The 21,973-nt window shown below is 42.7% G+C and overlaps 4 protein-coding genes across 11 annotated transcripts; 1 reads left to right on the top strand and 3 right to left on the bottom strand.

The window, feature by feature from the left end:
• Positions 1–187: 187 nt before the first annotated feature.
• Positions 188–2,017, bottom strand: LOC120686279. Its single transcript, XM_039968479.1, has 4 exons — positions 1,607–2,017; positions 1,250–1,511; positions 429–1,116; positions 188–272 (listed from the first exon to the last, which is right to left on the bottom strand). Exons 1-3 carry the CDS (start codon positions 1,849–1,851, stop codon positions 1,099–1,101), a joined length of 525 nt encoding a protein of 174 aa, XP_039824413.1. The 5' UTR covers positions 1,852–2,017; the 3' UTR covers positions 188–272; positions 429–1,098.
• A 4,469-nt stretch (positions 2,018–6,486) lies between these two features.
• Positions 6,487–10,127, bottom strand: LOC120686211 (FBD-associated F-box protein At5g56370-like). 5 transcript variants are annotated; one of them, XM_039968389.1, is made up of 5 exons: positions 9,128–10,127; positions 8,505–8,660; positions 8,208–8,409; positions 7,623–7,662; positions 6,487–6,975 (listed from the first exon to the last, which is right to left on the bottom strand). In XM_039968389.1, exons 1-4 carry the CDS (start codon positions 10,076–10,078, stop codon positions 7,625–7,627), a joined length of 1,347 nt encoding a protein of 448 aa, XP_039824323.1. In that variant the 5' UTR covers positions 10,079–10,127; the 3' UTR covers positions 6,487–6,975; positions 7,623–7,624. The 5 variants fall into 5 exon arrangements, 4 of the variants coding, with proteins under 4 accessions (XP_039824323.1, XP_039824322.1, XP_039824325.1 ...); XM_039968388.1 differs by having other exon boundaries at positions 6,487–6,964; XM_039968391.1 differs by lacking the exon at positions 6,487–6,975 and adding an exon at positions 6,986–7,376.
• A 1,368-nt stretch (positions 10,128–11,495) lies between these two features.
• Positions 11,496–14,467, bottom strand: LOC120686813. 4 transcript variants are annotated; one of them, XR_005680386.1, is made up of 5 exons: positions 14,222–14,467; positions 13,142–14,100; positions 12,619–12,765; positions 12,342–12,531; positions 11,496–11,778 (listed from the first exon to the last, which is right to left on the bottom strand). XR_005680386.1 is itself a non-coding variant. In XM_039969022.1 (4 exons), exons 2-4 carry the CDS (start codon positions 13,346–13,348, stop codon positions 12,361–12,363), a joined length of 525 nt encoding a protein of 174 aa, XP_039824956.1. In that variant the 5' UTR covers positions 13,349–14,100; positions 14,222–14,467; the 3' UTR covers positions 11,496–12,360. The 4 variants fall into 4 exon arrangements, 1 of the variants encoding a protein (XP_039824956.1); XR_005680385.1 differs by having other exon boundaries at positions 11,496–11,746; XR_005680384.1 differs by having other exon boundaries at positions 11,496–12,531; positions 13,142–14,097.
• A 5,567-nt stretch (positions 14,468–20,034) lies between these two features.
• On the top strand, positions 20,035–21,609 carry LOC120686317. The gene is made up of 2 exons (XM_039968517.1): positions 20,035–20,790; positions 20,871–21,609. Exons 1-2 carry the CDS (start codon positions 20,051–20,053, stop codon positions 21,556–21,558), a joined length of 1,428 nt encoding a protein of 475 aa, XP_039824451.1. The 5' UTR covers positions 20,035–20,050; the 3' UTR covers positions 21,559–21,609.
• The last annotated feature ends 364 nt before the right edge of the window (positions 21,610–21,973 follow it).

Raw genomic sequence — 21,973 nt, 5'->3', positions numbered from 1 at the left:
TTTGGCCCATTTTTCCCTATGCTTGTAAAGTCGTAGCATATACTTGCTCTTCACAAACCAGTACTTTATGATCAACTTCTTCCACGACAATTCAAAATTATCAACACATGTCTCATTGGTGATGAGATTATAGAAATCACTTTTGAATTGCTTGTGTCTCGCAATAACTTTCCCTAACTTCTTAGCACTCTTCAAGACATGCCAACGACACCATCGATGATGTGTCCCGGGCAATATAGTCCGAATTGCCTTTCCCATTGCCGCGCATTGATCTACACATCATTCAAGCCAGAAAAAGCACCGAGCTAAAAAAATCAAACTAAATCACTAGAAAAAGTCACATAGTACTACATACAACATACTTCCATACAAAAAAATGCATCAAAATTATGCAATCAGGCCCCCATACTTGTGTGAACTTAACTCACCTGTCAGCACAGTTATTGGAACTGATCCATCCATTATCTCGATGAAATTTTGAAATGCCCATTGGAAGTCTTCTGCTGTCTCAGTAGACAAAAGAACGCCACCAAAAATAATTGACTGAAAATGGCAATTAACACCAATAAAAATTCCAAACGGCAAGCTGTACAAATTGGTACGATAGGTTGTATCAAATGTAACAACATCACCGAAGTTCTTGTAATCCATCCTATTCTTTCCAGTACACCAAAGCATAGATTTAACTGTGCCCTGCTCATCAACCTTGAACCTCACTTCCATCAGTGGATCTTTGATTTTCATTTCCCGTAAAAGTTTGACAGTTTTACCAATGTCATCAGCCATATTTTCCCTTGCTACCTTCGCGCAGAGTGACCTGATGGTCTCTTTACGAACTGGATTCATAGCACTACTATCTGTGACACCAATAATGCTGCAAACCCTTCCAATACTGACATTGTTGTCTCGAAGTTTCTTGATGAAATACTTAGTGCTCGGATCAATCATGCCGTGAGAATTCCACTGTTTCTTCTCTGCATACCCCTCTGATAATTTGTGGTTGTGGCTTGTGCTAACTCGACTAATGTACGACCCATGATCACTTGTTCTCAGCAGCCTTATCATAACTTTACATCCAGTCCTGATAGACGCACAATTCTAGGTTCGCGGTGATCCCTGACAAATTTGTCCCAATGCTTAATTATTTATGATTTAAAAACATACAATGAATGATTACCAATAATATAACACCAGCAAAAGAAGGGAAAATAAAAAAGAGCAAAAAAAAGAGAGCTGAATCGACACTAACCTCACAAGAACAAACAATATCTTGCCTGGTTGTGTACCCCTTATTATTCTTGTTGCTAAGACCATAACGGATTCCAAACCCAATCTCCCATGAATAAAGATTAAAGAAATCTCTCGCCTCTTCACTACTACTGAATAATGTACCCTCCAGAGGTTGGAAAATTGGAGATCCTCGATTCCTAGCTGCTTGGCTCAGTGCCCTTGTAATCGCACTCTCCTCGTTTATAGCAATCCGCGCGGACGGGCCTTCCCTAGCTGATTTCCTACAAGACCAACGAAATTTGGATCCTGAATATAACAAACGATCGAGCAAAAAAAAACGAAGATCCGAAATTTGAAACAATGTAGATGTACTAACCTCGTCCAACCTATCCGTCGCTCGGTGATCACATTACCAGCCTCCAATGCAAGTTCAGCTTCCTCTGCTCCAGAGTCTCCACCCTCCTGTCCATTTCCTTCAATCTGACCTGAATCACCTCCCACAAATTTGTCCCGAATCATCTCTGCTACTCCCAATTCTAGATCTATATTCTTGATTCCCTCTTGTTCTAGTGAAACCTCAGTTAAACAACGTCGAATTGAACTGGACGCATCGCAATCCATGGGGATTGCTCTAACGAGGAGAGCGCGAGGAAAGAACTCGTATAAATCCAGCTACAAAACAGCGCTGGTGTCGTGTCCTTATCCTCGCCTATTCGAAGCTGAAAGCTTGCAGGCTAAGCCTCGAATATAGACTTTTTTAAAAAAACTTAATAAAGTAATTCTTTTAAAACCTGTTCGGTGAGAACAACCAATGTGAAAAGGAGTTGCCGGCCCATTTTCCCATTTTGACTTCCTACGCGCGTGGCATCAAACGTTGGCTATTCTTCCGTCACCTCAAACGTCGGCGCGAATCTAAATGACAAAGCCCTGACCGTCGATGGGGGTGGGTACGTCCGCCATAGGACACCAAAACATTCGGGGGAGCCGACGTCTTCTCAGGGAATCGAGCTTAGTAGCCATCGCCCCCTTGCTAGAGCTGGGGGCCGTGACAACTCCGGTCCGGGCGGTGGAGGTCACGCAGACGGCGTTGTTCGCCGCCGCCAGCGCGGGAGCCCGTAGGGCCGCTGCCGGTGTTGGTGGGCTGGTTAGCAGCAGGGCGCCCTGCTGGGTGGTGGCGTCGCCAGTGCCGACCATTAGGTCTTGCAGTCAATGGATGATGTCGTCAGAGATGCCGGTGGTCTCGGTTGGGGTGTTGCCGCCGGTGCCGGTGCCATGAGCCGCCATGGTGAGAGGACACAGGAGAATCCTAGCCTACTACCAGGTATTGGAAATAAATCGTCTATATACAACAGAACCAACGGCCAGGATGGGCCAGATGGAGGCAGTGCATGTAGAAGAACATGAACAAGAAGCCACTTGTTGGAGTAGGGCGGTGTTGGTGTAGATCGGGTCGAGTTCATCCTTGAGGGCTTGGGAAGATGAAGGAGAAGCTTGGGAATGACCTTCTCCTTAGTCTCCGGCGAGAAAGAAGGGGTTGAGGTGGTGGAGGAGCTCGTCGGCGTCGTCTTTCGCTGGTCCTCTGTCGAAATTCGACAAGGATGTGGTGGATTTGGTGAGAAGATGTGAGTAATTCCTCCATAACATGGTGGGGGAGAGAGCAAGGGAAGGGAGAAAAGCTTCTGTGTCGGGGAAGAGAGTAGCAGGAAGGGGAGGAGGCGATGGGTGAGGTGGAGGTCGGGTGGGGTGGGGTCTGGTAGGGATATGTGGCATGAATTCTTTGCAAAGATCCGGTCTCGTGGCCAGTCCGCGAGGAAAAAGAGGACAGTCCGGTGAACAAATCTCCTAACATGCCAGTTGTGTAAATAAACTTCTTTCTTTGCTCCAAACTCTAAAACTAATTTTCTAGACCTTCAAAAAATCCACCAATTTTTGTGCTGATACTAGAAATCAAGAGCGATCCATTTTGCTTGGAATTGGTAGAAAAGCTATTGTAGATTTGAAATGAACATTCTTCCTGGAATGCTAGTTTTCGGTGTTCAACTGAGCTGTTTGGCTGCAAGATGGTTTCCTAAAATCCGAGAAAAATCACTTAAATTTAAGTTTTTCAAACTAGTATTTTACCGTCATAACTCCCAACATGTCATATAATGAATAGGCATGTTGCTTTACAAAGCATGAATTCCAAATGTATCAATAATTCAAAATTAAATTCAAATGCATTCAAATAAACACACAAATTTTTTATGAATGCTAACAAAATGCTTAAGATGCAATGCTTAACATGGTAATTACATTTGGGTCGGTACATCACACGTGATGATCTTTCTGTTGATGGATCAACCTGAATTTTTTTTAATTCAAGTCGAGGAAGATTGGAGAGTTGACCAAAAGTTGACTTTTTGAATCTTTGGTCGTATGAACTATCAGAGACCACAGTTACGTAGAGCTCGTCGAAACGAATCCATTTTACTACTCACATACCAAGTTCCGGTAACGGATTAGTCCGTGGCAAGCCAATACACTGTCTGATGTGTCTAGGGTTCTTTTCTCCTCTGTTAGACTCGGTCCTTTCTTTTCCTGCGCCACCCCTCCTATTCCGCCTCCTGTTCCATGGTTGATTCATCCTCTTCCATCTTGCTGTCACCTCCCCAGCACCGCCGCCCTCGGTTCTCTCCGTGCAATCTGCTGCCCTACTCTTGGACGGCCATTGCAACCACTCCAACCATAAGGGTGAGTTGCTCCTGCTGTTTCCCTCCTTTTTGCTAGCACCTATAACGGTTTTACATCTGTTGGGTGTGCATGATCTTTGCTCCTTTTGTTTCCCCTGGACTGCTGGAGTAATCTCCAATTGCATGTACGCCAGGGTAAGGACAGAGAAGTCAGGCATCCAGGGGGAGGTGCATGAAGCAGGGGGGGGGGGGGGGGGGGGACGACCAGCCCCTTCCAAGATTTAAAAAAAAATCCTCACGACTTCTTGATCTCTGTTGTTCAGGTAATCCTCATTGGTCTGTACACCCTCGTACAGGGATTTTGGGATTTATCCATTGGTAGTTGAAGTTGTTTTCCCAATAGTGTGATTCATGCAGTAATCTTGTGTCTAAATCTGGTATCAACTGGCCCAAAATTTCAACATCTCAATGATACGAAAGTTGTAGGTTTCCTCATTATCTTTCCAATGGCTCTAGTTTCACTCAATTCCGATTAGTGGTTTAGAAGTATTGATCAAAACAGTGCTGCTGTTAGACAAGGTTAAATGCAGATGCAGAATTATGTTCACGTATTTTCGACTTATTTAGAGACCGAATTCCCCAGGGTGCAGTAATGAAAATTGTAGGAAATTCTCTGTAGATGTTCAAGATGTATTTATTTACTGCATTTGGTGTAGCGAATCAAAAGTTATGGGCTAGACAGCGAGTAACTCAGAGAATTAGTCAAATTTTCAGAAATTGTGTGAGTTAGCGGTTTAGGCTTTTAGCTCGGGATTTATGCGAGTTTATAGGCCTTTAGTCGATATGAACTAGTTCCTCAGGGTGGTTTATTTCATAGGTTTGATAAATTCTAGTGGCGAGCGTGTGACGCCAGATTCTCGACAAGGTTAAGGCAAGTACAATGACAAACCTTTTGATGTGGGAATATGTTTGTGACCATCTTGCTGCCCTTGGGAGATGTTTATTTGATGTCTTTATTTCATAAGTCAATTTCTTCAATTCTCATGCCATAATTTCTGGTTCTACCAAATGTCCAAGCTTCATGTGCTTCCTTTCATATTATTCAAGTGCCGGGAGGTTTGTATAAACACCAGTCCTGCAATCTGGTTCTTATGTTCAGGTTTCTGTGAATAAGTGCTGGACCCACTTATTCGGTTTTTCCATAAATGCAAAGGAAGTTTTAGGTGACGTCTGTTTGACATAGAAACTACTGTTTCATTGTTGTTTCATTGATGCTGGATTTCCACTGTTCATATATTTGCAGTCGCTCTTCCGGTTCCGAGCCGTGTTTACTGAGTATTTTTACTCACTCTTGTGTTTATTTGATTTTTAGGTATTCGATGATCAAGTATGCATGGGATGGGAGTAGCCACTTCATAATTAGCATGCACACACCTTATTGCTAATAATTAAAATAAATAACTAGACCTGGATATCTCATTCCTCTTTGAGGACTGTCATGTTGTTGTCTGGATGTCGCTTAAGTTTGTTTGGTCATGTTGGTTAATGTGAAGTTCTTGATACTGTTCATTTATACCATCTTATTGTTATTATGATTTGAGTGCCCGTGGATGTTAGAATTTATAGGGGAGATTGTCGAAATTTTACTATACTTTTTTATACTTAGTGCAATTTATTATCTTTTTTTTTAGGGTCGGGGGGATCCCCACCTGAATTTCATTAATGGACCTTGGGTAGGTCAAAATATTACAAGATTTTCAGCAATAAAAATGGAGGAAAAGATACACCCGGACATCAGTGACACATACACTTTCAGAAGATAAGGTACAAGCTGGAGAACGAGCACCAATCGCTGACTAGAACCACCATTGAACAACATGGTCGCCAAAGAGCCATGGCCGTTGCACATCCATACCATCCCTCGTAGCTACGCCGCTCCGTTGTCACCCTCCATCTGAGGGTCAGGCCAATGGAATGGGGACTAAAAATGATAGAAGGTGCGCAAACCAGGACTGGTTTGCGCAATTTAATATCTTTTAGTAGTGACCTCCGGCTATGCTGATACTTGGGGCGTTACATTGAGATGCAAAAGGATGATATTGCCGTTGATGGGTCAACCTGTTGAGGATATTGCCATTGATGGGTCAACCGGTTGAGGAAATCTATGATCGTTTGCCGAAGCGCCTAGTTTAGCTAAGAATTAATTGGTTGTGCTTCAGTCATACCTGATTTACTGCTGAGACTGCTCAAAACTGAGGAATCGCAAGATGAATTCTATTGAAGACATCTCGATTTTAGCTACATTTTGGGTTTGGTCCCTGCGCTCCATAATGACGGCGAAGGCTTGCGTAATTTAGGAAGACATGTACATGAAATGATTTGGGTTTCTCCTCCGTGTTCGATAAAAAAAATGATTTGGGTTTGTAGGTTACACACTGATGTTCCGAGAGTATGGCACCATAATAAGGATGGTCTTTCCAGCGGGGAAAAACGACTCACTGTTAATGAGGATAATAAGTAGTGCCGCTGCAGAGGCATATGTCAATTTTAGCAGCTGCCAGACCTGTCAGAAGCACACAGCCCACACTGCCGTTGTAACTGCCAAAGATTCACACGAGAATCCTCATCACAATATCCAGGGTCATTGTTGTGACAAGTACAGTGCTCAGTGTACTCGGTATAGATCAATGTCGTCTTGCATACATTAGCCAAGGATTCCTATGAGATCATATATCCGAGTGGCTGGAGCAGATGCGATAGCGGTAGGGGTGCAAAGAGGTGCACCTAAGAATATCCACCGCCCCTCTTTAGTTCAAAAGTTTGTACTAATTTTTCAGAGTGGGAGCTCAATTTGAGAAATTAGTACAATTTTTTGAATTAAAGAGGGGGCAATGGATACTCTAAGGGGCACTTATTTGCACCTCTAGATAGCGGCATTCTCAGAGGACAACAGCCTCATGGCTGTGAGTGTACTCCGACATGCATTTCTGAATAATCAAGAGATATATAGTAGACCCATTTGTCGCGAGCTTCAAAATCTTCTCCACTCTGCGTGAGGCTGCAATCTGTACAAAGACTACCGGAATACTGCTTGAGACTTGTGAGGTTTCTATGGCTTCATAAGTTACAGAAATACAGGGAAAAAATTTCAACAAACAAAATTTTCAAAAAAATATATCTATGAATGGATAACTTCAGATGACATCTGACCCCCCCCCCCCCTCTGGCACATAGATGTGCCTCTGATACAACCCTCCATATATACATGCTCACGTTCGGTTGCAAGGGTAAAGAACACAAGTTTGCTGGAGATCAATCAATTGTGTCATGGCAAATCTAACGTCCAGCCATCGTCCTTTTGCAGCATGCCTTATAATGTACTTGCATGCTGTCTAATCAACTTAATCAATGTGCATGCCACCATTTATGGCTGCACAAACCAAGAGCCGGTACACCGCACCGATAAGCAGGCCTAAACTGATGGAACCGTCCAATTAAAAGGGGATTATAGTCATTTGCTATTAGCACTAATCTGTCTTAAAAATTAGAATTGCACTTTTCAAGAGATGGATTGAGTATGTCTGAATTGCCAACTATTTAAATCTTATCAACACAAGAGAACATTGGAATAAATCAGGATAGAATATATCTTGTACAAACAATAATGACAAGTGAAACCAAAGCCATGAAACAATATCCATGTAAAAGGAAAATATTTCATACCTCTAGTTGAAGCTCAAACCAGTGCAAACCAAATTGACATCTACAAGGAAATGATGATAAGGCACAATCAACTCAAAAGGAACCAATAAGTATTAAGCATGTAAAAAAAGATTGAAATATTCTCAACTTCAGAAAACACTAATACAATAAGATGATGCAATGTTGCTTACATTTTGGCAAGAAATCTTAGCAAATATGAGATATAACAGAACAATAACAGGGCTATAGGGGGCAACAACTGTGTTTCACACTAATAAACTAGTAATACGCAACAATCACAAGAGGAAGCATAATTTCATTGAATATAAGATGGCATTCAACTAAAATGAATCAAAGGATAACAATCACCTGTACTGATGCTTGGTTTCAAGAGTAGAAGCTGAAGAGCAATTTGAACTAACTAAATAAATTCCAACAGGCAAGAGGCTCATAAAGTGATTGTGCATTCACCTATCTTTCTGCCACACACATTTCCTAACATTCACATTCTTCTAATAATTGGTTTTGATATTCTCATTCTGCTTGGAAATAGAGGATATACTCATATACGGAGAACAAACATAGAGTACCGAGAGTTTGACTTACATCCAGATCCAGAACTTCTATTAGTTTGTTGAATCCTAATGTGATTCAGTGGTATGCCATAGGTACTCAGGCTACTCAAAATTTTGTGAACCCTCCAATTGACCTCTTCACATTTGATTTCGACTATCTTAAGATGATGGGATGCAAATGGAAGCTCCAATGGGTTGTATCTTCCATTTGTTTCCAATAGATATTGGGATGGCTACAGGAAACAGATATTTTTCCAAACAGATCAATAATCAATCATGGATGGTAAGTTCAATAAGACATCAACTACTAGATATCATAAATTCATACCATGTAAAGTCGAAGAGTAAGCTTTTCCAGGGCTGGCGAATGTTGGAGGAAACAAATCAATGCATTGTTATCAGCAGCAACACACCACTCATGGAGTAGCAAAGTCTTTAACTTGGTAAAAGTAGGGCACCACTTTAAATCCCTGTTGAAAACAAACTAGGCAACATGTACAGGAGCCAGATCAGATCAGGAACTCGATAATTCCAGTGACAAATATATGCTTGGTGAATATCTGTTACATAAACTTAGAAATCCAAACTAACAAGGAAGAAATGAGAAAAATATAGACCCCTATCTTTTTCTGTACATGTATCTGATAAAATAAGAATATAATTTCCATATCGAATGAGCCATGCTGAAATTAACATCAGATAAAAGATAACAGCTAGACAAATTAAGTATTTTAGTTAAAATTTCAGGAATACTAGAACCAGAACTTTTGATTGAATTATTGATACAATGGGTTGAAGAATGAACAGAGTGTAACACACATTAGCAATTTAGCATACAGCTTCTGTGTGAATTTCATTTGACAATGCATTGTTGATTGACTAAATTTACCTCAGAAGAGATAACAACTGAACAACAATATGAGATAAGTGGGTTCAAGGTTGTGAGCATACCACACCATGATAAGCTGACAACTCCACGTGTGTAGCTTCTGACAGACCTTTGAGGAACACACAGTTGTTGCGGTTATCATCAAATCCGTAATGATATTGGCAACTCTCACAAGAACCATCACCACAAATGGTGCCATTGTTAGCACAGTAGTCCTCAGAGTCACGAGCAAGGCTGACAATTGCCGTTTCTAGGGATGGTGTGCATTCAAGCAGAGGAGTCCAACCATGGCAACGAGTTAGCTCCAGTGAAATAAGACTTGGCAGCGAAATTCTGGTACGGTTTCTCGGGAATTCACAATCAATCATCCGTAGTTGCTTCAAGGATGCAGAGAACAGTTTGTCAGCATTTATGAAGCAGTACTTCATCCTCAGAGCTACCAGTGCGGGACAGCCTGAAAAATCAAGAATGCTGTCGTTGGCATCAACGCAGGAAAGCTCTAGCCTCACGAGGTGCTGGCAGACGAGATGCAGATCAGGCAGGCAGAAGCTTTCCAACTCGGCAAAGGATAACTGCAACACCCGGACATCTAGGCGCACGGCCTCCTTGATCCAGTGACTCACGTGCTGCTTCTCGGCAAGCAGGAAGTAGTCGAAGTCGAAGTCGCCCGCGGCGAACTTCATCCTGCACGACTCCACTGGCGCCGCGTGGCCGCGGCGGAGGCTCAGCAGGCGGTCCACGAAGGCGACAAACCGGTCGGCGTCGCGCCACCCCTTGACGCCGGTGATGCGGATCCCCGGCGCGGATCTCCAGAGGTGGCGCCAGCGCCGGGCAAGCACGCACGTCCGCACCGCGTCGTGCGCCGGGAGGAGAGACAGCACGTGGTGGAGGACGCCCTCCGGCAGGCCGCTGATGCGGTCCGCGCCGCTCCACGCGGTGGACGCCTCGCTGTTCTTGCCCCGCTTCAGCCGCATTCCGTCGAACATGTGGTGTGCGTCCTCTCTACGAGGCATCTGGGTGCACAGCTGCGTGGGGACTGAAACGAGGGAGGGAGGGAGGGAGGGGGGAGGGATCAGAGAAGGAACGCGGATTGTTTAGGCCATGTTTAATGTTTAGTTACCACTCCATAAACCCCGTAAACGCAAAAAAAAACATCACATTGAATGTTTCGATACATGCATGGAGTACTAAATGAAGTCTATTTACAAAACTTTTTACATAGATGGGCTGTAAATCGCGAGACGAATCTAATGAGCCTACTTAATTCATGATTTGCAACAGTGATGCTACAGTAAACATCTGCTAATTATTAATTAATCATAGATTAATTAGCATAATTAGATTCGTCTCGCGATTTACAACCCATCTGTGCAAAATTTTTTATAAATAGATTTTATTTAGTACTTCAAATTAGTAAAATTCCATCGCAATTTTTTTTTGCAAAATAACTAAACACGGCCTTAGTGTGGTGGTGCCCCTTCAGCCGCATTCTGTCTGGCCGCCGCCGCCGCTCGCTCGCCGCGGATGAGTTGAGAACTGGAAGGTCACCTGTACCGGAAAGTGAAGATGGAATTTCGAATTTTCATTTAATATTATCGTACGCAAGAATAGCAATTCATTTTTACATATCTTTTTTATTTTATGTTAAATGCTTTCTTTTACAGAGACAATTGTTTATTTTTTATCCTCAAGCGGGATTTTTTTATTTTGTCCCTCAACATAAAATTTAATAGGAAAATGTTAAAATTTAATAGGAAATATGTATTTTGGTCCCTCAAGTATTGCAAATGTGTGTAATTCGTCCCAAATATTTCATTTGGTTCAAATCAACTCCACCACAGTTTAACAATGTTTAGTGTCATATAATATTGGTTTTGGTCATGTAATTATCTTACTAATCATTGCTTACTCACATCTAATTTACTGAGGTTTTTGTAATCGGAGGGTAGCAGATGGGTGTTGGCCGTGATAAGTGATGATCAAATGTCGAATTCCAGCAGAGTTCATCTATCGACAGAAATTTTGGAAAAAAAAAAGAATCAGTTTTGTTTGTGTTTTTATTATCACGCCCCTAGCATTCTCGAGGATCCATACATCGTTCATTGCTGAAATTGGCACTCTATAGTTTCATCTTGGCAGATGAAATTAATTAGCTATCGTTGCACATTTGTCAACCTAGGTTTCTGAATACTCGAGAGATATAAGATCCATCAATGGCCTAGCGCAAACATAACTGAATCATGGACCAATGAAGTAAAATAGGATATTTTCATTATTCAGATATCAGTGTAAGACAGAAATGCACCAGTTTATTTAATATTTGAATCAGCATGGCCTGAAGCACGGCCATATTGTTTGTTCCACACATTCCATCTAAAAACTAGCATTCAATATTCAAGGATAGAGGAAAAAAAATCCTAAGATTGAACATTGAAATGAAGCGAAGTTAAACATGCTGGATTGTTATCTCATTATTATTGCCGCGGTAGATAACACAGGAAGCTCTGCGTTCAAGTTACATAATGGATGGACAAAAATAACGATGACAATGCTATACTACCCATCCTTTTCATCCGTGAATATACGGAACTTCTACCACAATTTCAAACTTTAGTTGACGAGAATGTCCACTCTTTGCTTCCTGGTCCTGGACGGCTGGACATGTGAAGATTGCATAGATCCTAGAAGCATGAGTCTCCCAAAAATAAGGTTTCTGTAGATGATCACTAGAGGTTCAAAACTGTAACAACTTCACTTTTAAAAAATAAACAGTAACTATCCAATAGTGCAAAAGATTAAACCAAAAGTGCAAAAGTAGAAGCTACAAGAACAAGGTCAACTAACTTATTACTCTGAAAGACCCATAGGGATCATTATAAACAGAATAGAGCTGCATCTAGAACACAAACTTATTGTACAATATATTTAAATGATACAAAAGATAATATGACCATCAACAGCATGAATAATCCTACCACTACTCTGAGCTCAAACCAATATATTTGAAGTTAACACCCGTAAGAAATAAGGAAACAAACTATGTACTAGAAAAAAACATACCAGACTGGTTCTTTTTTTTAAAAAAAAAGGAAAAACAAGGACTTTCATGTTTTTTTCATTGCCACCTATATTTAAATTTTCAAGCCAATCCTTATTTCGAATTCATTTATTTTTCTGTTCATCATTTTGTTCAGCACACACACACAGATGTTTATATGGTCAATATAATTTGCAAAAACGTAGACAAGTATAGATTGCAGCTAGTAAATAACTTACATGCTGATTCTTCACAAGACTAATTGATATTAACTTGTATGTCAAAAGCACTGAACAACTTCGAAATTTTAGAAACCCTCTCGTCAACCCCAAAACACTTGACTTTCACTAACTTGAGGTTTCCTGATATTGAAGTCAGCTGCTCCATTGGATGTTCGTTCCCTTCCAATTCTGCTGTATTTTTAAGCCCCTTTGGTTTTTTAAATAAAAATTATCACCACAATCAATCAGTCAACATAACTTTGAGAAATGAGTTAACTATCTAGAAAATGTGTACCTTATTCAATTCAATAGTGAGATTCTCAAGAATTTGTGAGCGCTGGAGAATGCAAATTAGTGCGCGGAAGTCAGCAGCCACACACCATTCATTGAGCAACAGAGTCTTTAACTTAGTAAATGCAGGGTAATATGTAGTGTCTGTAAACTGAACAGAAAGCAAAAGAACATCACTTAAGGCCAGCATTTGAGAGAAGTTAAAATTACACACTAGAATGACACATTGGAACAACAGTAGTTTTTGGCACTACCTATAGGCATGAAAAATCAAAGATTGATGAAAATACATTAGAGTATAGTTCCGGTATATGTGCATACCATGCTGACTGAAGTTATGTGTAAATCTATCCACATATATAATGGCTCAGTGAGTAATCAATGACTTATCATGTTCTTAACTAATATAACAAGAAGACCACAAGAATAATTTCATAAAAGCCAACTATATATCTGAAATAAGCTTGCCACGCCAAAGTAATTAAGGGCAACCAACCCATTCTAGTTGAAGTGGTATACATGTTTACCTTGGCAAAGGGAACCGTCAGCTCGAGACGTGTGGCACTGGCCAAGCCCTGGAGAAGCATGCCACCACCACTATGATCATCACTGGCAACACAACCATCACAGAGCCCGCAGCATTCCCCTCTGTCATCACCTTTCTCACAAGGATAATCATTATTATAGGAATGGTTGCAGTCAAGCGTGACAACCGCCGCCTCCAGCAACGGCATGCTTTTAAGCACAGGGCTTGTGCCCACGAGGTGCTGCAGTTTTAGGGAGAGCAGATTTGGGGCACAAATATGGGTCCGGGAACCCGTCCTACAGAAATTACAGTAATCGATCCACAGCCGCTTCAAGGATGGCGATGAATCTTCTTAGCCTCGATGTCGCAAGTGAACAGCATCAGGTCCTCCAAGGCCGGGCATCTTGCGAAATCAAGAATCGTGTCCATCAACAGCACGTAACAGAGTTCCAACCTCGTGAGGTACCTGGACGCGAGAGGCTTCCCTGCCAGCGCGAAGGAGGACATGTTGCACATGAGCTCCAGGTCGACCATTAGCACCCGCGCACGGTGCTGGCCCACAGCCTGCCGAACCCAGCGGTAGGATTCCAGCGCAGTGACGTCGTCGCACTGCTCGAGATCGACGTAGATGTCGCAGAAGTCGAGAGGGGCGCGGGGGCCGCGCAGGAGGCGGGACATGAACCGGTTCAGCCACTCGGCGGTCAGCACCGGGCCGTCGGTCACGGCGAGGCGGAGGCTGCGCATGGACCTCCAGTGGTGGCACCAGCGCGAGCAGGCACGTCCGCACGGCCTCCGGCGCCGGCAGCAGGCCGAGCAGGTGGTGGATGACCTCGTCCGGGAGGGCGCTGATCCGGTCCTCGCAGTCGGCGGCTTCCATGGAAGCGGCCCCATCCTCCTGGCTCCCCGGAGGCATTCCGTCGTACAGGCTGCGGGCGTGGCTGCCGTGCTGCACCAGCGCTGCTGCGGGAGAGAGGAACAGGCGACGAGCACAGGTTACTGAATCGGATCGGAAGTCGGAACACTGAATCGGCAAAGACAGCAGGCGAGGGAGCGCGCAAAGAGAATCACAATCACGAATCACCTGGTGGTTGGCGACGGCGGGCGGAGCAGATGCGACGACGAAGTGCGGTCTCTCATATAGTGGTGGCGGGGGAGCCCAGGAGCCATGGGATCGGGGAACGAGGAGTCCTGCTCATCAACACTCTTCCGTTTCCGTAGTAATGGCTTTCGCATTAGAAGTTGAAACGCGCATGGTGGACGTCGTGCACGGGGGCCGAGCACCAAGACGAGGACAGACCGTGCCGACGTCGACGATGCACCGCCGGTCCGCGCTCCTTGCTATTTTTACCATGGGAATCATGGAGCAGAAAATGCTAGTTTAACTACTCCTTAGACCAATCTCAGTGCAGGGTCATGACACAATTACTAAAGAGTAATGTCCATCGTCGATCTCTAAACTTGTACCATTATATCATCCCGATCACTAAACATACAAATCGACCATTTAGATGTTCAAACTTATTCTTCTAGTTATGTCAGTCCTCAAACTTTTTTGGCTGTGTCATCTCGGTCCCTAAACTTAGAATCACTCATTTAGATCCTTACACTTGTTCGGTTGTGTTATCCCGATCTCTAAACTTGATTTTGAGTCTTATCTAGATCAAAACAATACGATTCAAAAACTTTATATTAGAAAATAATTCATAATTTTTTCATATAAACTCGAATGAAGACAAATTTTATATCGAAATTGTAGCCCTCGATGCGATCTATAACTTTGTAGTTGAATTTTTTTTGAATTAAAACCGTTTAGGGTCACAAAATATTGTTGTAAGTCCATAGATTTTGAAATTTAAAATTTAAAATTAAATTTTGGGACACTAAACAACTTCAAATAACAAACTTTTCAGCTACAAAGTTGTAGACTGTGTCGAGGGCTATAATTTTGACATAAACTTTATCTTCATTCGAAGATAAATTCATATAAAAAAGTTATAAATTATTTTTTAATATAGTTTTTAAATCACCCTATTTTGACCCAGATGAGACTCAAAACCCAGTTTAAGGACTAGGATGGCACAACTGAATAAGATTGAGGATCTAAACGGGTGATTTCTAAGTTTAGGGACCGGGATAACACAACTGAACAAGTTTGAGGACCTAAACGATCGATTTGCGAGTTTAGGGACCGAGATGATACATCTGAACAAGAGTACAGACCGGTGATGGACTTTACTCATTACCAAAAGTAGTTTTGACATTGAAATGAAACCACTTGTCTCAAGTCAGTTTCAACGGGGATTTCATGAAAAGTTTTATGACATTAAATATCATTAATTTTACTGATACGAGAAGGAGAGAAAAGGATGGAGTTTCATGAGATGTGAAAAGAGTTTCATTACCATGAAATCCATCTAGTACAGTTACCTAATTTCCAATCTAGATAATTGTGCACTGAGACTGGCCTTAATGCACAGTTTCAGTACACAATTTCATTGCACATTTTCATAGATAAACTCATATTTAATTATTGATTGACTCCCTTCTTCCTCGATTCTTAGGCGAATGAGCGTTTTGTGCTTTTCTTTCAATATACTCCCTCCATCCTGAAATATAGGGTATTGTAGATTTCAAATTTTGTACTCAAATGTAAGGCATTCTAAGTTGAGAGTGGATAAAATAATATTAATTGTACATTATTTTTGAATCTTTCCTAATAGAAAGACGTGCATACAGTCATGTAGGGGGAGGTGCATGGGAAAGAGCACAATACTTTAATTAGCATATATTTAATTACTCAAATAGAGTCTCTGTACTTAATAATTAGGGATAGGTGAGTCTTTTCTCTTTCTCCATAATCTGTTGAAAAAATACTAGAATGCCTTACATTTGAGGACGGAGGAAGTAGGGCGCGCACCCTCGGGACTCCTGTTCGACTCGCGTAATCATCATCCTCAGTATGAGGTGAATTAAATCGCGGAAGCCATGCAGATTTTCAGGGCGGGGAAAACAGGCTACATGCATGCGACCATGCATGCTTTCCCTAGAATCGAAGTGATGTTTGCATGCACCCATGCAAACCTCCGCAGCATTAACACAAACCTCGGTCTGTGTGATCCTTCTTGGATTACGCCTAAGAGCAACGACTATGATTTCGCCCGCAGCGGGCGGTAAGGACTGCACGGTGGTGGTGGGTCCCGCTGAAATTTAATGGCCAATAGGGACTGCCAGGCAATGAGAGACGCGCTTTGCGTATACGCCGACCGGGAGCGGGCGCTCCGCGAGCCGCCCACGGCGCTCTCTCTCCTCCTTTCTCTTTCTGCCACGAGGATCTCAGCCGGCTCAACGCTGGTCATAATATTTGCTCTAAGAATGTAGGAAGGAGGGAGTATTAATGATAAAATATACTATGTGATCAATAGAAGTCGATGAATGTGTATACTCCTTCCGACCCAGAAAGACTGTTCGTTTAGAAATTTTTAGACATATTAATAGTACTAGAAAATGACAATATTACCTCTAATTAACTATAACTATTGTCAGACCCGGGGCAGCAGGACTGCTTATAGGCATAGAATATTCTAGAATAAGGGATAGCTCATGGATGTACCTTACCTCTCTTGTAACTACCCGAATAGACGTAGAACTAGCTGTTGCAGTACAAAAAAAACTACCCGATTGAGTTGTAGTAGGATTCCAACTGTACCCGGCTATAACTTTCCATGTAACCCTGTCCCCTCGGATATATAAGGGCGGACAGAGACCCCATCAAAACATCATCAACACCTAAGACAATACAAACAACCACACAGGACGTAGGGTATTACGCAACTCGCGGCCCGAACCTATCTAAATCTTTGTGTTTCTTGCACCATCGAGTTCCAGAGCAGTCGATCTCTGCCTACAAACCTTACTGCTAAGGGTATCCCTGAGCAGGCTTGGCGGTAAACACCGACAGCTGGCGCGCCAGGTAGGGGATTCGGCGAGTTCATCGACAAATTCGATGGCCGAATCAAGCGACGCCAACAATGTGTCTGAGGGCACAACCCTTGTTTTCGGTTCCTGGGCTTGCACGGCTGACGGATAGGGCGGCTTCTCCAGCCACCTTGTCACGACCAACTCGCATAAACCGAAAACCGCTTTCCAATCCGCCGACGTCTGCAAGATCGCAGAACTCGACGGAAAGCAAGCTCCACCAAACTTAGTTCGGATAGTCCAGAAAACGTGTCGACTCCAACTTGAATTCTCGAGTTAGCTGAGTCCGATACAAACTCTGATTCTGAAAATCTCCAATTTTCTGAAACCCTCGGAAAATACCTGACTTATCTCAAGTCAATCAAATGCCCCAAGATCGACAACCCAGAACTACTCGATGGAGTAGATCGAGTTTCACGATCAATAGAGGGATGCATTAAACTTGCAGAATCCGCTCTTTGCTCATCAAAAACACAGCAGAACCCAGAGGCATTGAACCCACCACATGAACAGTCGGGTGATATACTCCCAGGGGTCAATCGAGTAGATTCTACGCTCGTTAGCTGCATTAAGATGGCTGAAGGCACTCTGCAGAATAAGAAGTGGAAATTGAGAGGAGGAATCTGCGGGAGATCTGGAAGGACAAACCCCCCGACTTGTTCGGATGGGACCGTCTTTCTCTAGGAAATCTCAAAATACTTCACCGAAATCTGCTCACAGTCGGATTCCTGAACCAGCCGAATCCTTATTCGATCAGGACTTTTAATCAATTCATGAACAACCTCAACAACTTTGAACCATTCGATGATCTTGAAGGCTGGTCTGACAGCATCGATCTGTTCATGGACGCTATGGCCCAACCGCCCTAGAATGCTGACACTCTCTGGGAACTGGCCAAGCTCAAAAAGGGAAAAATCCAAAGCTCCAGAACAATCCAGCAAGTCGATTTTCGACAAACTCTAGATTAAGGAGCATGAAGGACTGACTCCCACTCAATCATGGCTACATTGGATGAACAAAAACGCCCTCCGTGTAGAGATGGGCATCCCGCTTCTTGCTCACCCAAAGCACACATACTCTAAAATTGGTGGCTTAACCGATTCTGACTCCGAGTACTCTTTTGATCCGGAGGATGAACTGGATGACCTAATCCAGTACAGCAAATAAGTCGAATCCAACTCGACTAAGAATTCCAAGTTCGATCAGGACTCCCCCCCCCCAAACTTGGTCATGTATGCAACGCCACAAGGATGAACAATGCGCTTGAAGGAGACACGAGATCCTAACACTCTTGGCTCTCAGCCAACAGATCTTCCCTTCCAGCAGAGCACTCCACTAGACCCGCCTTCATGCAAGCAAGACCAAGAATGCAATCGCTGGATATCACCACAGCATCAACAAATATGAGACTGCCCATAAATTTTTTTCATACTCTTGACATACGCAGCTCTACTGTGAGATCGATTGTTCGATCCCTCAACTCTACATAATGTTTTGCTTCTATAATAAATATTTTTGTGCACTAATATAAATACTATAATTATCAAATTTGTTAGAGTTGAACGTGCGGTGCGGTGGTAAGCCGTGAGAGCCTCTATCTTGAGGTTTGAGTTTTAATTCCCTAGTCTTTTTTTTTGCCAGCGTGGATGATATAAGCATGCAAATCACAGAAAAACTTATGACATTCCAACATTAACATTAATGCGTGATGCTTGCTAATTGTCAATGAACTATAAGAATGTTCGTCACAATATGAAACTAGAATAGTGTATGATGATTTCTGATTGATATTAATGACGAACATTTTGTTTTTGTCATTAAACCATGCTTGCGATTACAAAACGTCATAAAATGAAAAGACCAACGACGTTTTGACCAATTGTCGTGAGGTATTTGTCACAGAAGGTCATATGTGTTGTAGTGTCTCTCTGATGACATTGTGTTTTCCTAAGCTTTGACCACAACCAGTTGTAGTGGATCAAATTTTGGCTGAGCCGGTTGCTCCTGAAACATTGATGGTTGCCTTTGCAGATGTCCCAGCAACCATGCCAGCACTTGTCTGGATGGTAATAGATGCACTCCCACCTAAGGATGGATATGGATGGCTAAACATCCAAATTATCCGGATTCGTATCCGCTTAAAATGGTAATATGGATATTCGTATTCGTATTCGATTTTAATATGATTGTCATATGGATGCATCAAAATCCGATTTATCTATAGATTTATCTATATAAACCTAGATAAATCTATAGATAAATCTAGACGAATTTATAAATAAACCTAGATAAATCAATAAATCAGTCATACATGATCCGATAATCATAAAAATTTTACTACATATCAACCATATAATGATTAGACCACCATAAAAATTTCATCATAATTGGACGACGGAGACTGTAGCTATAAATTAATTACAGAAAATATATATCTAAATCTACAGTAAAATATTTATACTAAATTATATCATATAATATATTCAATGCGTAGATCTGCTTATGTGGAGTTCAACAAAATTGGATTTTTTCTCTTTTATAATTTATTTGTGATTTACTGTAATTTTTCAAAAATTTAGTCAAAATAAAAATAAAATAAGAGGATTAAACTGCTGCCACCTCAGCCTTAAACCGCTCAATGAGGTTATATGAACGATTTCAGAGTCTGAGGAGGCTGAATGGACAGTTTTATTGTTCCGGGAGGAAAAACAGATTCGGCCTAAAATTAAAGGAGGTAAAAAAGACTTTTTTCAAAAAGATATTGTAGTGGTGCAGGCAGGGGAGTCAAACAAAGGCATCACGGGCTAAAAGTAAAGCAATTCGATATTCCTTGGGATCCAATCTCGGCCCACCAGCACCAGTCGTGTATCACATATATAGCACACCACTGTAATCGATCAGCTGCGCCGCCGGGCAAAACCTAATTAACACGCACATGTATCGCTGGTTCAGCGCATCCATGGTCCATCAATGGAGATGGAGACGGACATTGCGGCTGATCTCGCCCCGGCACATCAGCACGCCTGCACCCGCTCGTCGCTGCTACTGGGGGCTCCCGTACAAGCCTCTTCTTCCGCACAAGGTCTACGGCGTCGTCATCAACTACGTCGACCACGGCCGCCCGCACCTCTTTCGCCGCCCACCTCCCTCGACCAGCAGCTCGCCGTCGTCGAACCCAAGGATTGACGGCAAGTTCTTCCTGGCCGAGGACCACGACTGGTGGTTGGTCCTGGATCACTGCAACGGTCTCCTTCTCTACGCCACCTACGACCGCGAGACGAAGATGTGCGTGTGCAATCCTGCGACCCAGCGCTGGACGATTCTTCCCGGAAGTGCAAGTGTAGGAGCACGTCACGCTGCTGCATACCTCGCGTTCGATCCGGCCATGTCGCCGCACTATGAAGTGATCCTGATCCCCGCTGTGCCCGAAGCCGACGATGGTACAATAACGGAGGAACAAGAGTGGCCACCGTCGACGTGGAAGATGAACGTCTTCTCCTCCAGGACTGGTCAGTGGGAGGAGAGAGCCTTCGTCCGCAAAGGCGATCCAGCAGGGACGGTCCAAGATATCCGGCTCGATCGTCTCGATGATATCTGTTGTGAGTACCGACAAAGCTATGCAGTGTACTCGCAGGGTGTGCTCTACGTGCATTATCGACACTCTTTTATTGTGAGGTATCCTTATGCATCTACTTTTTAACGAACTACGTTTTTATATTTCTACAAATGAAAAATCTCATGCCTATGGTTTCCAGGCTTGTATTGTCCAAAGGCAAGTATCGAGTACTTAAAACGCCAATGAATTACATCCACAGTGTAAAACCGTGTCAGGGGAGAGTAAAGAAAATCAAAATACCGACGACAGACCTCAGGGGTGCAAAACCGTATCTCGGAAGACTAAAGAACCTGGTGCATTATGGAATAGTGTATCGCAATCAGTTACGGATTTGGATGCTCAACGAATCATGTGCGCACATTGAGTGGCTCCTGAAATACGAAGTTGACATTGATATGAAGAGGCCGTACCGTGATATAAATGGGAGAAAATTGGATGGATCTTGGACGGTAGAAGAAGGTACTAGTAGCGACGACGATGAAGATGACGGCTCTGACACTCTTATATCTGATAAAGGCGTTGACTGGGACTCCGATAATGATGATATTATCAAGGTTGAAGCCAATGACGACGATACCTTTCGAATAGAGAGGTTTGATATTCTTGGATTTCATCCTTATAAGAAAGTTGTGTTTCTAGCTGATTTGTTCTCCACAGTAGCCTACAATTTAGATAGCTCAAAGTTTCAGTATTTAGGTTACACACGTCCACGATGTTACATCCCAAGCTATACAAATGATATTTACGAATCATTTGTATACACTCCATGCATGATTGGAGATCTGCTTCACGGAGATGGTACCAGCAACCGACGAACTTCCGTGTAGGAGATAATTCTGGTTGGCTCTCTTTGGAAAGAGGCTTTGATATGTACCTTGATTCAGTCTTAATAATAAGTAATTATTGCTGATCGACTGACCTCATTATTGGCCCTGGATAATCTTAGTTGGTTTTACTCTGAATCAATTACTTATTCACGACAGGTATTCTTTTTGCTTACATCGTTTTACATGGGATGTTCTTTGGTTTCTTCTTGTAGCTCGGCAGCAACATGGTAAACATGATTTCTTTGCATCGGCTACCACAGGAATGGTCTTCTAATTCGTTACTGTGTAGTATTAACTCGGACAACATTCTTGCTCTCTTTTGTTAGCATTTTTTCGAGTTATTTAACAGGGGGAACCCGCATCAGTCCTTAGTGTGTTGACAGCCCGGGTAGTGTCTGATTTATCTCCATTCTTT

This window comes from Panicum virgatum, chromosome 8N (assembly GCF_016808335.1).
Source record: "Panicum virgatum strain AP13 chromosome 8N, P.virgatum_v5, whole genome shotgun sequence".
NCBI lineage: Eukaryota > Viridiplantae > Streptophyta > Magnoliopsida > Poales > Poaceae > Panicum > Panicum virgatum.
Note: the sequence above shows the minus strand (reverse complement) of the source record. Positions and strands in the feature narration are given on the sequence as shown.